The sequence below is a fragment of the Dermacentor albipictus genome, chromosome 1 (genome assembly GCF_038994185.2).
Source record: "Dermacentor albipictus isolate Rhodes 1998 colony chromosome 1, USDA_Dalb.pri_finalv2, whole genome shotgun sequence".
Classification (NCBI taxonomy): Eukaryota; Metazoa; Arthropoda; class Arachnida; order Ixodida; family Ixodidae; genus Dermacentor; species Dermacentor albipictus.
In genome coordinates, this window is record NC_091821.1 from 87,146,991 (window position 1) to 87,160,613 (window position 13,623).

The 13,623-nt window shown below is 44.1% G+C and overlaps 1 protein-coding gene across 1 annotated transcript in view; it reads right to left on the bottom strand.

The window, feature by feature from the left end:
• LOC135897829 (nose resistant to fluoxetine protein 6-like) overlaps positions 1 to 13,623 on the bottom strand; it is a 198,258-nt gene that overhangs the window by 33,494 nt on the left and 151,141 nt on the right. Inside the window, exons 3-8 of the mRNA XM_065426538.2 lie at positions 13,177 to 13,288; positions 12,958 to 13,045; positions 10,930 to 11,045; positions 9,320 to 9,490; positions 2,861 to 2,954; positions 2,304 to 2,396 (exon numbers count right to left, since the gene is read on the bottom strand). Coding sequence (XP_065282610.2) covers positions 2,304 to 2,396; positions 2,861 to 2,954; positions 9,320 to 9,490; positions 10,930 to 11,045; positions 12,958 to 13,045; positions 13,177 to 13,288 — 674 coding nt within the window. The remainder of the gene's footprint in view (positions 1 to 2,303; positions 2,397 to 2,860; positions 2,955 to 9,319; positions 9,491 to 10,929; positions 11,046 to 12,957; positions 13,046 to 13,176; positions 13,289 to 13,623) is intronic.

A 13,623-nucleotide genomic window follows, 5' to 3' on the forward strand; every position in this document is an offset into this window, starting at 1 on the left:
TCATTGCTATGTTGAAAAGCGTGGGGGAGATGACCGACCCTTGAGGCGTCCCTTTGTTTGGAGTAAGGAACTTCTCTGATCGGAGCCCTCCGAGGCCAATCGCTGCCGTACTGTTTGAAAGGAAGGCTTTGACGTAGCCGTAGACTCTCCTCCCGCAGTTCAGGTCATTCATGCCCGTGAGGATAGCTTCGCGGCTTACATTGTCAAAAGCCCCCTTGATATCCAATGCCATTACTATATTCTCCCCGCTCCTGGGGACGTTCCCGAGTACTTCTTCTTTGATTTGAAGCAGTACGTCTTGGGTCGATAATTTTGCTCTGAATCCAAACATGTTGTAGGGATACAGTTCGCTGTCCTCCATGTACTGTTGTAGTCTCAGCGTCACCACTCGTTCGTACAGTTTTCCCAGGCACGATGTGAGCGAGATCGGTCTGAGGTTCTCAATTTGCAGTTTCTTGCCCGGTTTAGGAATCATCACTACCTCCGCATGCTTCCACTCCTCGGGAACGGTCTCAGCTTCCCAGTGTTTGTTGAGAAAGTCGGTGAATTCTGCGACTAACTCTTCACTGAGGTTGCGGATGAGTGCGGTATTTATCTTGTCTGCACCCACGGCCGTGTTTCTGGTTGTGCTTCGAATCGCTGCGTAGACCTCTTCTCGCGTGATGGGTCTGTCCAGGTTAACGTTTTCTCTTCCTTGGTAGCGATCTGCGTAAGCTGCTGGGTTCGTGTCCCCGAAGCATTTAACGCGTACCTTCTCCAGGAGTTCCGAGTTTGGTCCCTCGAACTGGTGGATGAACCGGTAGATGGTTTTGTTGTTTTCTGTCTTGGTCTTGGTCGGATCTATGAGAGCCTTGAGGATATGCCACGTCCTCGTTGTGTTCAAAGTTCCGTTGAGGGAGTCGCTGAATTGCTGCCAATTTTGCCTTGCCAATTGCGCCGCGTACTCCTCTGCTTTCGCTGTGACTTCTGCGATCTTTATCTTTAGCTTCCTGTTGTATTTTTGTTTCTTCCACCTCTTCGTGAGCCCGCGTCTAGCTTCCCACAGCTTGAGCAGTCTGGCGTCTACCTCGGGCGTCTGCGTCGTTCGCGCGATTTCTTTGGTGTACTTGCGCTGTTTTTCAATGAGCATTTTCCCCCACTCTTTTATCGATTGGATCCCGTTCTCGGCGAGATTCCTATCGCATGCCTCTCGAAAAGCGCTCCAGTCCGTAATTTTTGTCGATCCCAGCTGACGCCTTAGCCTGTCCGAAGTTATTTGCGTTTTGAGTATGTAGTGGTCACTACCCAGGTTCTCTAACAGGTTCTCCCACACTGCTTGTTCCGCTCCTCGTATGAACGTGAGGTCGGGGCAGGTGTCGGTACTAACGCTCTTTCCGATTCTGGTTGGAGTGTCAGGGTCTGTGAGGAGGTTGCAGTCGGTATTCTCTGCTGCCTCCGCTAGCGTTTTGCCTTTTGGGTTTGCTGTTTGGTATCCCCAGCTTTTGTCCATGGCGTTAGTCTCCTAGGATGATTAGCGTGCTGTCTTTCGCTAGTTTGCGTGCGCCATGGAAAAGCTCGCAGAATTTTGCCTTCCTCTGTTTCGGGGGGCTGTATGCATTTACAATAAATATAGTGCCCCTCTTTCTTTTCTTCTTTGGTATAATTTCTACAGTCACGTGCTCTACGTCGGTGTCGGCTATCCTGTCGTGGCTTATGGCCGTGAGTGCCTTGCTGACTAGGGTTGCCGTTCTTCCTTTCTCTTGAGTCTCGTAACACGTGTATCCTGCGAGTGTTGGTGTCGTGCCCTTCTCTTGAAGCGATATGATGTCGGGCGGTGTTTGTTGTGTGTGAATGTATTGTTGGAGGAGGCCCTGATTCTTACGGTAGCCTCTGCAGTTCCATTGCCATATACCTAAGGTTTCTTGCTTCCTTAAAGTTGTACTGGCCATGTTTAAGCTTCGGTGTTGTGTCACTTTAAAGTGTCACTTTAAAAAAGGTTACATAAAATACGGAGCTGAAAAAAAAATGTAGATTCTATGTTTGCAATGATCTATGTATGTGTAACCATATCACACAAGCATGGGACAAGAACTTGAACAGATGAAGTATTAATTGATAACTCATTCAGGTAGCGTACAATGATGGTTATTTGCGACACATGACAATCAACAGCATCACGTTGACTTAGCCCCTCGCAGGTTGCGCACGTTTATCTTTTAGCTTTGCCAATTGGAAGAAAAGGACGCGGCGGCGGGGAGGGGGGGGGGGGGGGGTAGGTACGGTAGCTTACTTGGAGGTACCATGCATAAGTGTGAAATATTTACCTGATGTAGCGATGTATGTAGTACATCAAAAAGTCAAATCTGCCTTTGTCTTGTTGAATCTTTCCGTAGCAAACGAACATGAGAAGCAGTCCACTGGAAGAAAATGCGAACATGTTTGAATGTATAATTAGTTACTTCTCATTTGTTTCCAACCTGCATACGTTCAGAAGATTATAAGATATAGAAAAAATATTGGATTGCCGTTCGTGTAAACCTTTTTTAAGACAGCATGGTTGTTGTATGTAGCACCTAGGAAAACGAATCGAATGATTTCATAACGAAAAACAAGTTAAGTTCTTTAAGTGTGCCCTTAATTAACATCAAACCATTATAATAGCTCCTCGCAATATTAAACGGTTCTAAAACTGTGTCGTTCAATAATATAATAACAAAGGACCTATTTTTTCGCGTCAAACTCTGATGTGATAAGAAGGCCAATGTGGCCATTCGTTAATTGTATTCTGTGCTCTAATTACTAAATATTACATGGTATTTGATTGAGTTTTACATGTACAGTCACATTCGAGCTAACCATAGGAGGTGTTATTAGTTTTTACCTTAGTAGAAAGAAGGTGTCCACGGACAGCGAGGCGTTTAGGACCACTTGGAAGGCGACGTCTTTTCCCAAGTCTTTGGCCCGGATAGCTCCTGCTGCAAAATTTGTGTTTGCCTGTACTGCCAAGAGGCGAGCGAAGAACTCCGGGTGCAGTAAGAGAAGTGAAATGAATAGTTTGCCTCAGAATGTCGAACCGAAACTCTTATCGGTTCGGTTCAGGTTACCATGTTTGAACGTTTCGGTTTGGTACGGGTTTAGCTCTTGAACAAAAAAAAAGGAATAATAATGGTTCAAACCTATATAAAGTTTAAACCGATTACTAGTAAGGTAGTAAATGATAAAAGGCGGCAAAATATCCACGCAAAAGAAGCAACATTTACGTACCTATGTGCAAAGTGATCAGATTAATGTGCTAGAAATATCAAAGTGTCTATCGAGTTTTTTTTTCACATTTTAGCATTTGTGGATAAAGCCTATTATTGTTTTTAATTGGAAAACATATTTTATCGCCTTCTACAGACACGCGATTTTGAATTTCCAGCTTCGTTGTTTCAGCTGTTTCAGCTATTACAGCTTCACCATTTTCAGTTTCGTTTCTCTAGGGGGACAAAAAATTTCACAGATTACAGCTATGAAATAACTCAGTAATCGAACTCTTCCAATTAACACTACAATTACGTCATTCTTACCCACAACTAATGCAACTTCAAGCCAATCATTCTGTGAAGCTACCCAGTTTGATATGACATTATTGGCCTCGTGCTCCAAAACTTGATAGGCCAGCGCTGCCGTCGGCATGAAGTTCTTTTAGCGTCACGTGACAATGCCTCGCCCCATCCGTCGCAGCGGGAGCAAGCCGGAAATAAATGTGCCATAAAACCGGCCTTGTTGCTGTCTCTTTGCTTCTTAGTGCCATTAATTACAGCTAGGTCGTTTGCCTATAGAGGAACTTGTCTGTGGAGTGGTCGTGGTTTACTGCATGTTTTACTGTTCGGTGTCGCGACATCGGACGTATGGCACGCATATGTTCCATGCATGATGTAATCATCATCACCGGCAGCCTCTTTCATGTCCACTACAGGATGACGGCCTCTTATAGACGTATCCAGTTGTCCTTGTATTCTGTCAGCCCAATGCGTCCTGTGCCTGCAAATATCCAAACCTTGACAAACCACCTCATCGTCTGCCGTATATTCGCTGATGTTTCCCTACCCTTGGCACCCGTTCGGCAAGTCTAATTCAGCGGCGATTATTGCTCTACCGCATTCAGTTACCTGCCCAACCTCTTAATCTTCCGCTTAATCTCAGCATATAATATCAGACACACCTGTTTGATCTTTAATCAGTAGTACCCTTTTCCAGTCTCTTAACGTCGCACCAATAATTTTCCGTTACATCGCTTGCTGCACGGCCTTTAACTGTCAAGTTTCTTTGTAATCCTTCAAATTTCAGCCCCGAAGGTTAGTATTGTGAATATACAGATAGTATTCTTTTCTTTTAAGAGGAAGCTTTATCACCGGGCCAACTGCGATTTCGCTATTCAAATGTATGTAAAACTCAGAAATGCTTTTATGAGAGAACCGCCGGACCGATCTGAAAAAAAAATACTATTGAATATGACAAAGTAAGTGAAATTCTAGTGGCATTAGGAAGCATAATTTTAATTGTGAACCTCTATTTTTTTTAGAAAACTTGCCTGAAATCGGAGTGTACTAATATATATTAGCATGATGTTTACAAATCTAACATAGGACCAAAATCAGACATCGCAGTTCTGTGAACTTAAGGCTCTTAGAACGTCTAGAACGATCAAATTTAATATACTCATTTGTATCTTACGTGAAACTGTTACAATGTTTACAAGGGTTTTGCAAATTGTCCTACTCACAAATTAGTGGTATGTTTCAAAGCAATGTATAATTCATCATTAATTTCCGCTTTAGATATGTTACTAGGTGCAGTTTACAAAATCGGGATATTTTTGTTGAATTAATGAATTAATGTGTTTTGTTTAGTGGCGCAAGGGCGAGGTATGACTAAAGAGCGCCATGCCAGTATTTCTGTTGCTGAGTTGTGCACTTCACACTTGCGTTTTCTTTTTTTTTTCAATTTCGCGATATTCAAGAAATTGTAAACACAATGGAGACCTAAATGAAAAATTCACTTCCTTCAGTCCATAGACTTTAGCTTTCACTTTTAAATGCCATAAATATCATCAAAACTGGTGCAGTGGTTGCCGAGAAAAAATATTTCGCTGTTCCCGTAATTTAGAAAGGAGCTCCCGAGCTAAAGCTTCCTCTTAAATGATCACGGTATACCGCCATTCATGGCTTCGGAAGTTCAGAGTGCCTTCTGTACACGCTCTAACAGATCTTTATTAGTTGGGAGGCTTTCTTCTCATGATCCGGGTTTCCTGCGAGTACTTCGACCGTGTAAATGTTCTCCTGCACAATTTGAAGAACCTGACACACAATCACGAGCCCTTATTCTTTCATCAAACTATAGTGAACATTACCTTTTTTTGCCTATTAATCTTCAAGCCTGTCCTTACACTGGTTCAAGTCCTGAAACATTTGCATCAGCAACGTTGCTGAAGACAGCAATGTCACTTGCAAACAGCAAGGCTTTGAGATGTTCTTTATTCATCTTTATAAGTTACCTCTGATCCTCGCCAATATAGCATTTTGAGTATACATATTTTTCAAGTATTCAGTAAGCCCGGTGTAAGCTTTCCCACAATACTCAAAAGACAGAGTGGAGATAATTTTGCCGATTTGAGCAGGTAAATAACCCAGCACCACCATTCGAGCAATCTCTCCCGCGAAGAACAACCGTATGTACAAATTAGAGTTAGAGATGCTATATTATCAGACGAAGTGTAGTGTAACACATGTTTCAAACTTGGCACGCATTACACGGCTAACGGGATGTTTGGTACGTTAACAAAAGTTGGTTGACGCCCTCAGAGCGGTCTCTCGTTCTTCTAAAACCACCTAAAGATTGCCTCCCGGAGACGGCAACAAATTGGTCCATGCCTCTTCGGTATTAACGCAGGCTACGCAATATTCGTGGTATCTGAAATAAAAATGTGCGTAATGAACGAAAAACAACGGCTGCATTCGTTCGCCAGTGTAACGTGTTGTATTTGGCACGTCCCTGGTCGATATCGGCCGAGAAAGCTCTTGCAGCATATAGAAATCTGTAATTTTTTTTGTCGACATAAAGCTTCCGTCAGACTTTGGCGCTTTGAACATCGCACGTTACAAGTTGAAATTCAAGGTCATGATCTCTGCTATGCATTAAATTGTGCGCAATACATGCCCAACCTTTTAACTGCAAATAACGGCTCACTGGACAGCAAGCCACCTAAATAGCTTTTTTTAAAACTTACAAATGTCCTAAAAGCATGGTTGTGTCTGCGAAAGATGGAATCGTGTGCCCGCTGCGCAAACACGTATTCCTATTTACAGATATCTGCTGCGGTAGTCTATGCATTTATATATTTTTGTTTATATTAGCCTCAGAGCCACATGGCTTTATTTAGGGAGTCGTTGTGAAAGCAACCGAATAAACAAGTGAGTTCCAGTGATAGGTAGCATAGAGATGTATCCCGATTGTACCATTTTAATTCTAACTTTTTCAAGAAAAAGTGTTATCGGGGATGGCTATGACACTTGGAGAAATGTGGTTCCATTCAGTGAAAAATAGGGGACATAAATAATTGCAATAATAAATAAAAATAAGTCGCAATCTTCCCCGAGAAGCAAATCATTGATAGCGATAAGAAATATTACACAACTGCACGAATTAAGGTCCGTAGTTCCATGGGCAGTATAAATTGTACTAAAAAATTGCTTACTAATTAAATAAGCATGGGGTCACGCGCGTACAGTGAACCGACCCTGGGTGTTCAATACTGCAGTCAGGCTCTGCTCGAAGTGACCGGGCTGACGCCACACTTCTATTACACGGTAGTGGGGAGAGTCTTCAAATTATCTTTCTCTGCTGTTCAAGGATATTTTTTTTTACTATTCGATAAAACACTACGCGACGCTTCGGTCCTATAAATGGCTGCTGATTACCATTCCAGCAGCGTGCGTTGACGTTCTTTAGCATGGAGATGTCGCACTCAATTGCAAAGCCTGGTAACGTAAGTGAACATCTCTTACGCAGAGAAGTGAAGTCGCGGGATATTTCAAGAAGAACACAGTTCTTAAGCTTTCCTCTGAAAAAATTAGTGCGCTTGGTAGCAGATGCCTTTTCATATTTTCACACTGGCTAATAGAATGCTCAGACTAGCCTCAAATATAAGCAGGCGAAACAAGCCACTTTCCGTGGAGCGTTCAGAACTGCCAGCCAAATCAGTTCGGAACGATTCCTTTGCTTTGGCCAACACTGCTGTGAGCCGATGGCTGAACCGATCGCTTTGCTCTGGTTCAGGTTGAGCTACAATATGGCAGCACATATTTGGTATGGGTATAGTTCCGGTTCCGCGTGAGTAAGTGGTGTAGTTTTTGTCAGCGTTGAACACCCTTGTTGGCATCGAGAAATTCTACTGGGTGCTTCATGCGGAGCCTGCGGAGTTCGAGCACGTGACCGGAAACTAGAATCTTGGAACTTTAAAAAGGGTGAAATACCAAAAACGTCCGTGCAAAAAGTACACAAAGTCTCGGAGCTTTCTACAATGCAGCATTCCCGATGTTGTATGTGGCTTTCTCACGGAAGATTTGGCCTCGTAGGACACCTTTATTTCCGTCATATATTTTGAGCTGTGTAACTGCCTCCTTAATTAAAATTTTCCATTGTGATATTGCTTATGTGGAAATCAGCATTTAGGTGTGAAATTGAAGTAAAAAAATTGATTCATTTGTGCACTTTTTCACTGCTCCAGGCTGAGAAACGTCATGTAACGTAGTTTACTGAACATGACAAATGTACCATCTTGTCGGAGACGTATCTTTCGTACGGGCAAAAATAGAAAAAAAATTGTTTGAGCTAATTATACGTGCAGTAATGTTAATAGGTCAGCCACGTTTCGGCCATCTGAGGCTCATGCATTTATGGAGGCCCAAAAGTCACGAGGGAATTTTTTAGCAAGCCATAGTTCAATCAACCGTCACAACGTTAATAGTTAATCCTACTAGGTGAACAAGAGCACACCATGAGAACCTCGAATTGCTCCTCTTAACCACAACAGATTTCGCAATGAATGAACTTGATCTGAATATGCCGTTAGTGCCGACTAATAGCTTGGCATCGATGTGACGCAAGTTGGTTCCTGCGAGTGAGCATTGTACCTGTAAGCCACAAAATGAGCTTTGAATGAACCCGATCGTTTTATCCGCAAGCAACGGCGAGGCTGTGTGTATAAGGGTAAAATAACGAACTAATGACATCTAATTCGCTTATAAAAAGTTTAAATATCGGAACAGCACATGCGAATACATAGCGCAGTAAGAGACGCAGGTACATATAGAAACTGGTGTCGACCACGTTTAGGTTATACACTAAAACAAATCTCAGAGATGTATCGATGACGTCTTCAATGATGATAGTGTACATCCCCGGGTGATTAGTGTTCAAACGCATTAAGCAGGCAGAGTGCTCAGGAAGAAGTTACTGTCGTCGTTACTGAGCGCTCGCGACATCGTCCGCTTGTCAAAGGTCCGAGATGAAAGCAAGCCATTAGTCAGTCTGCGTGATTGGAAGTGAGGCTGAGCAAGGGTTACCATGTCTTTCACCACTGAAAACGAAACGCTTCTGCAGACCACGACATTGTAAAAATGTTACATAGCGATAGACGGAGCTGGAGAGAAAATATTTCAGGTTATTTGGGTACCCTGCAAAAGACAATACAATCAGCGGTGAAGTCAGTTAAGTTTCGCAGTCAACTGAAGACCCCTACAGTATCTTCCGTGTGTAGTACATCTGCAGCCAATAAAGCTTTACCGTTTTGGAAAAGGAAGCTGTCCTCTGAGACTCATCAAATTTAAAACTTGTCTAAATTCGAACAAGCAGTGAGCACAGTGTCCTATTTTCTTATCAAGGCTTCATGAATATGAAGCGGATGTACTCCGCTTATATACTCCGCAAAGAGCTCGACCGGTCACCTGCACATCAATTCTGTGCCGCTTTAATCAGCTTTTATGGCACTCTCACATCCAAGAAAAGAGGCAAATGTTGGCCGTCATCTTTAGCGATGCATCCGAAATTACAGTGGCTCGAAAGAAAGACTGCGAAAAAAAAACGAGAAATAATGACGGAGAATAGTGTTCAGTCCTTCCCGTTTCAGTCTTTCACAACGCGAGTGCCTCAGTACACCTTAATTAATTTTGTTTTGTTTTTTTCAGGTGAGATAGGGTGAGCCAACATCCAGACCTAACATATCGAAGCGTACTGGCTCCGTCACCATATTTTAGAGCAAGGCAACGGCCATGCAAAACTAGTGAGAATAGCTTACAGACTATCGAGTTGTTGCGGCTGAAGTATACGTGACCAAGCATCACCCAGAGCATGCTGATGAATCGTATCCCGTGAAGGCATCTAAGGCTCCGGTCATTGGTTTTCGTCGACAGCACTTTCCGACCATTGGAGTATGCGGAAAACGCCTCCAATAGCTGCCGAGGAATGCCTGCAAAAGAACAAAGGTTGCGTACTTCAACGCACTGCTTTGCCAGGCCTTCTGCGAAATGCGCGTCTATATATATATATATATATATATATATATATATATATATATATATATATATATATATATAATTTCGTCCACTTTCATTTCCCCCTTTATTTTTTTCTACATATCAAGTTCAACCGCAGCTACTTCCCCCGATGCTTTCCTTGGCTTCATTGTCTGTTCGTTTTATATGATGATGACTTACAAAAATCGACCTCCTTGGTTTTCTTCCTCCTCTCTTGTTTATTGATAGCGAGGGTCTCGAATCTGGCAGACTTCATGTCGTTAGGTAGCCTACGAGGGATTATTAGCCACGTGTTTGCTCTCCTAAGTTCATGTGTTACGTGACGCCGTCGAGCAAAAAAAAAATGGCTGTGGCTTAGGTAAGGTTAAGCCCAGGATGCGAAGCATACTAGCCTTTATTTTAGTTGTTGAACCACTGTTTAGCCTGGTGAACTGCTGTTGCTTGGCTATATTTGGTTCGGCTAGACGAAGAAACAACTCATGCATTACTGCTTCGCCTTCAAGAGTGGAACGCGACAGCGTTCCCGTCGACCCGCCAAGGGGTGTAAGACAATGGGCTACAGGGCAGCGACTACGCGCCCCGCATTGGACGCCGTGAGCATCGAGCAAAGCAGCGTTCGGCGCGGCAACGAAATGTGCGCCTGAGCAAGAGACGCACGCCTTAGAAACAGCTCGTTTCTAAGGCAACACCGCATTCACTAGAGGCGCTTTTGTACCGCTTTGAAGCATCGTACTCGTGGCTCAGTGGTAGCGTCTCCGTCCCACACTCCGGAGACCCTGGTTCGATTCCCACCCAGGCCGTCTTGCAAGAGTTGAGCCAAAGCCACTTCTCCTCTGTCGTGACGTCACGGTGTCACGTGGTTTCAAGGCGACACCGCCGCGCCTGAGGAGCTGGGTTGAGCTCTCGTAATATGCTTCGCATAAAAAAAAGGATGGTCTACATCCGCCAACCATGACTCTGAGTGGCGCTCGCTAACACTCCCTCGGCTAAATCTAGTAAGCATCAATACTCAAGTTAGTGGACGGATTGATGGCCGTCGCCGTAGCACAATTGGCATTGCAACGAGCGCATCATGCGACGGTTATGCGTTCGGCTTCTGCCGGCAGCAAAATATATTTTCGTCCACATTCATGTCCCCCCCCCCTTTTTTTCCTTTGTTATTTTCTGCATTTTAATTTCAGCCACAACTAATTCTCCCTATGCTTCTTTGGCTTCATTGTCTGTTGGCTTTATATGGTTATATACATATACAAAAAAATCACAGTCCCGCTTTCTTTACGCGTGACTCTTAATTTGGCATGCTGTGCTGCCTGAGGCAAGCTGTGCTGCCTGAACAGACCAAAAGCTCATGATGATATTTGACTGCACTTACTTTTCTCCGGCTCCTTCAGTGGCTCTGGCGTACGTGTTATGACTCTTCTCACTTTGGGTATAGTTTCAAGCAACGTGCCAGCGATGACAATAAGGATACCGCCGCCGAAAATTGCCCTGTGAAAATACCAAATGACGTCCTGCATGCTACAACACGGTGCATGGAATAAGCGTGCTCTCAGTAATGAAGGCACCAGAGGTTCAGTTCGTGACAGTGAAATTCTCTAGCTGTGAGGTGTGTTGCGCTCTCAAAGTGTCCTTCTATTACCCATCACAAGGACAGCAATTCTGAACATGACTCGCAAAAATGAATAATTTTGTTGTTGTTAGAGCGTCACAGCTGTGGTGTACGGAGTGGTGTCATTTCGGGTAAATTCAACCCAAATGGACTAAACTTGTGAGCATAATTTAATATTTGTCAGCGATGTGGCCGCACCTGCTTAATTATGTGCTACACAGCGGATGAGATTGATTGAAAAGGCCTTCTAGTGATATAGTTAATGGTTTTGTGCGCCAAATTATGCTTAGAGGCATCTCATAGCTGATGTTTAGGTAGACCAGTTGCTGGAACTTCACTGCGCAGGCATGTCTTCAGAGCAACACAGGCGCCTGCAGCACATATGGGAGTGGCAATGAACAATACAAATAAAACTATGCACAATATCTCTAGTTTCTAGGGCCACGAGCATCGGGTGACACTCTTGTTTCTTGAGCAGCACTCCCGACTCACCTCCTGAGCCGACCGGGCACGAAATTCAAAGTAAATCAGAAAAAGAAATTCAGAAAAAGCTAGTACGCACAAAACTCATGGATTTCCTTATTGATATGATATCAGAGCATAAGATTAGTTACAAGTTGAGTTACTGAAGTGTCTGTAATAATTAGAATTAATTAGAAGTCACTGAGACGACCGGGCATGAAATTCAAAATAAATCAGAAAATATAGTAGAGTACAAAATTCATGGATTTTGTTTTACATATGATATCAGAGCATAAGTTTAGTTACAAGTGGAGTTATTGAAGTGTCTGGAATAATTAGAATTAATTATAAATCTCTGATTACCACACACCAAAGCACTGAATCGTACACTTTAGAGACCAGCCCTGTGAGCACGACTTTAGCGATCTGATGACATCAGCTTCCACACTTGTGTAAGCTGATTTCATCAGAAAACTTGGTAGTATTTGCGTTAGTGCCCCCTCTATCGCGCTGACCCCTGGTGAAGTCACGTATCTAAACAAATAGAAATCGTAATGTTTTTTTTTTATTTTTATATTCTTCTGGTGACCATGCTCTTAGTTCAGTGACTTGCTGTTCGAACACCCCATGTGACTGCCTTTCATTTTCTGCGCATGCCCTTTCTTGTATATACACACACGATGTGGCAACGCAATTAAATATTGTTGGAAGTCAGCGCTGTGTATGTCGTCTTCGCAGTCCTTGTCCTTCGCGCTGTACGTTATTTTTGCTCATAATCAGATCGTGGTTTTGGCACGTAAAACGCCACAATTCAATTTAAAGAAGCCACAGGTTACTAGTAACGCCATAATTTGTAGGGCGTCATCGCATACGCTGTTTCATTTCGTCTCATCTCGTGCACCATCGAGCGAACTCGATTTAACCGGCGTAGTTTACAATTCACGCCTGAACCATTTCCCCCATAAGCCAGTCACAGATTTCCTCCTCCTTCGACACTACCGCTCCATATGAACGAAAAGTTTCCGCTGCCTGTACTTCGGCAACTCGAGCACCTGTTACATATCACCGAATCCACCCATCTGCCATTGACCTCTCAGCTTTAGCGATGGTGCGCCGTGCAAGTTAGTTTCTTTCCTTATTGTGTCTACATTGTCTTTCTTGTCTGCCGGGCAGACCACCATTGAATGGGAAATTTGCGTGCACAAGTGCAGGGAGGCAGAGCATTCTGGTACTCAAAAAAGAAAAAAGAAAGAAGGAAAAATGAAAACTTTGGCGAATTGCAGAAACAGAGCAGAAAAAAAAAAGAAAAGCGCGCGGTAGTGGTCTCACAGGATGGCGACGTAGTAATCGGGAAGTACGACTTTCTGCTTCACTTCGCACCAGGGAACTGTCACGTTGGTCTTCATCTGCTTCCCGACTGAAACAAACAAGAAGCACGGAAGAGTGAGAGCGGCGGAAGCGTCGCGGCCGCCGACGGTCGGCGTTCCGCCCCGAGGGATGCGCGCGCGTGAACACAGTACGAACGAGGAACAAGCGCGGTATACGCACAGTAGCCGCCGAGACTCCGGACGTCGGCGAGACTGCAGGTGGAGGGGACGCAGATGCCGATGCGAAACTTGAGGAAGTACATGTAGGCCAGCGAAGTGTCCAGCTCGAGCGTCTGGAACGGGCAAGTGAGCAGGTGGCCATTGTGAATTTCGCCGGCGTGTCGCCGCTTAATGCGTGTCGACGATTGTTGCGGCAGTCGTCTCAGGAACACTAAGCGCAGGGTGTCACGGGTTTTCTAATAACCTTTTGATTCCGAACGTGCGCACATTTAGCTGCGCGAATTTCCCTCTCGGGACCTTTGCAGTGGCCGAACATTTTATGGAAGAAGACGAGGAGGCCAACTCGAGCAGCTGTTAAAAAGACAACAAGTCAACAACAACAACGAGACCAGCGAGTTGTTATGTCACGTTATAATTGCAGGGAGCAATGTCAGTTCAAAAGAGTTCC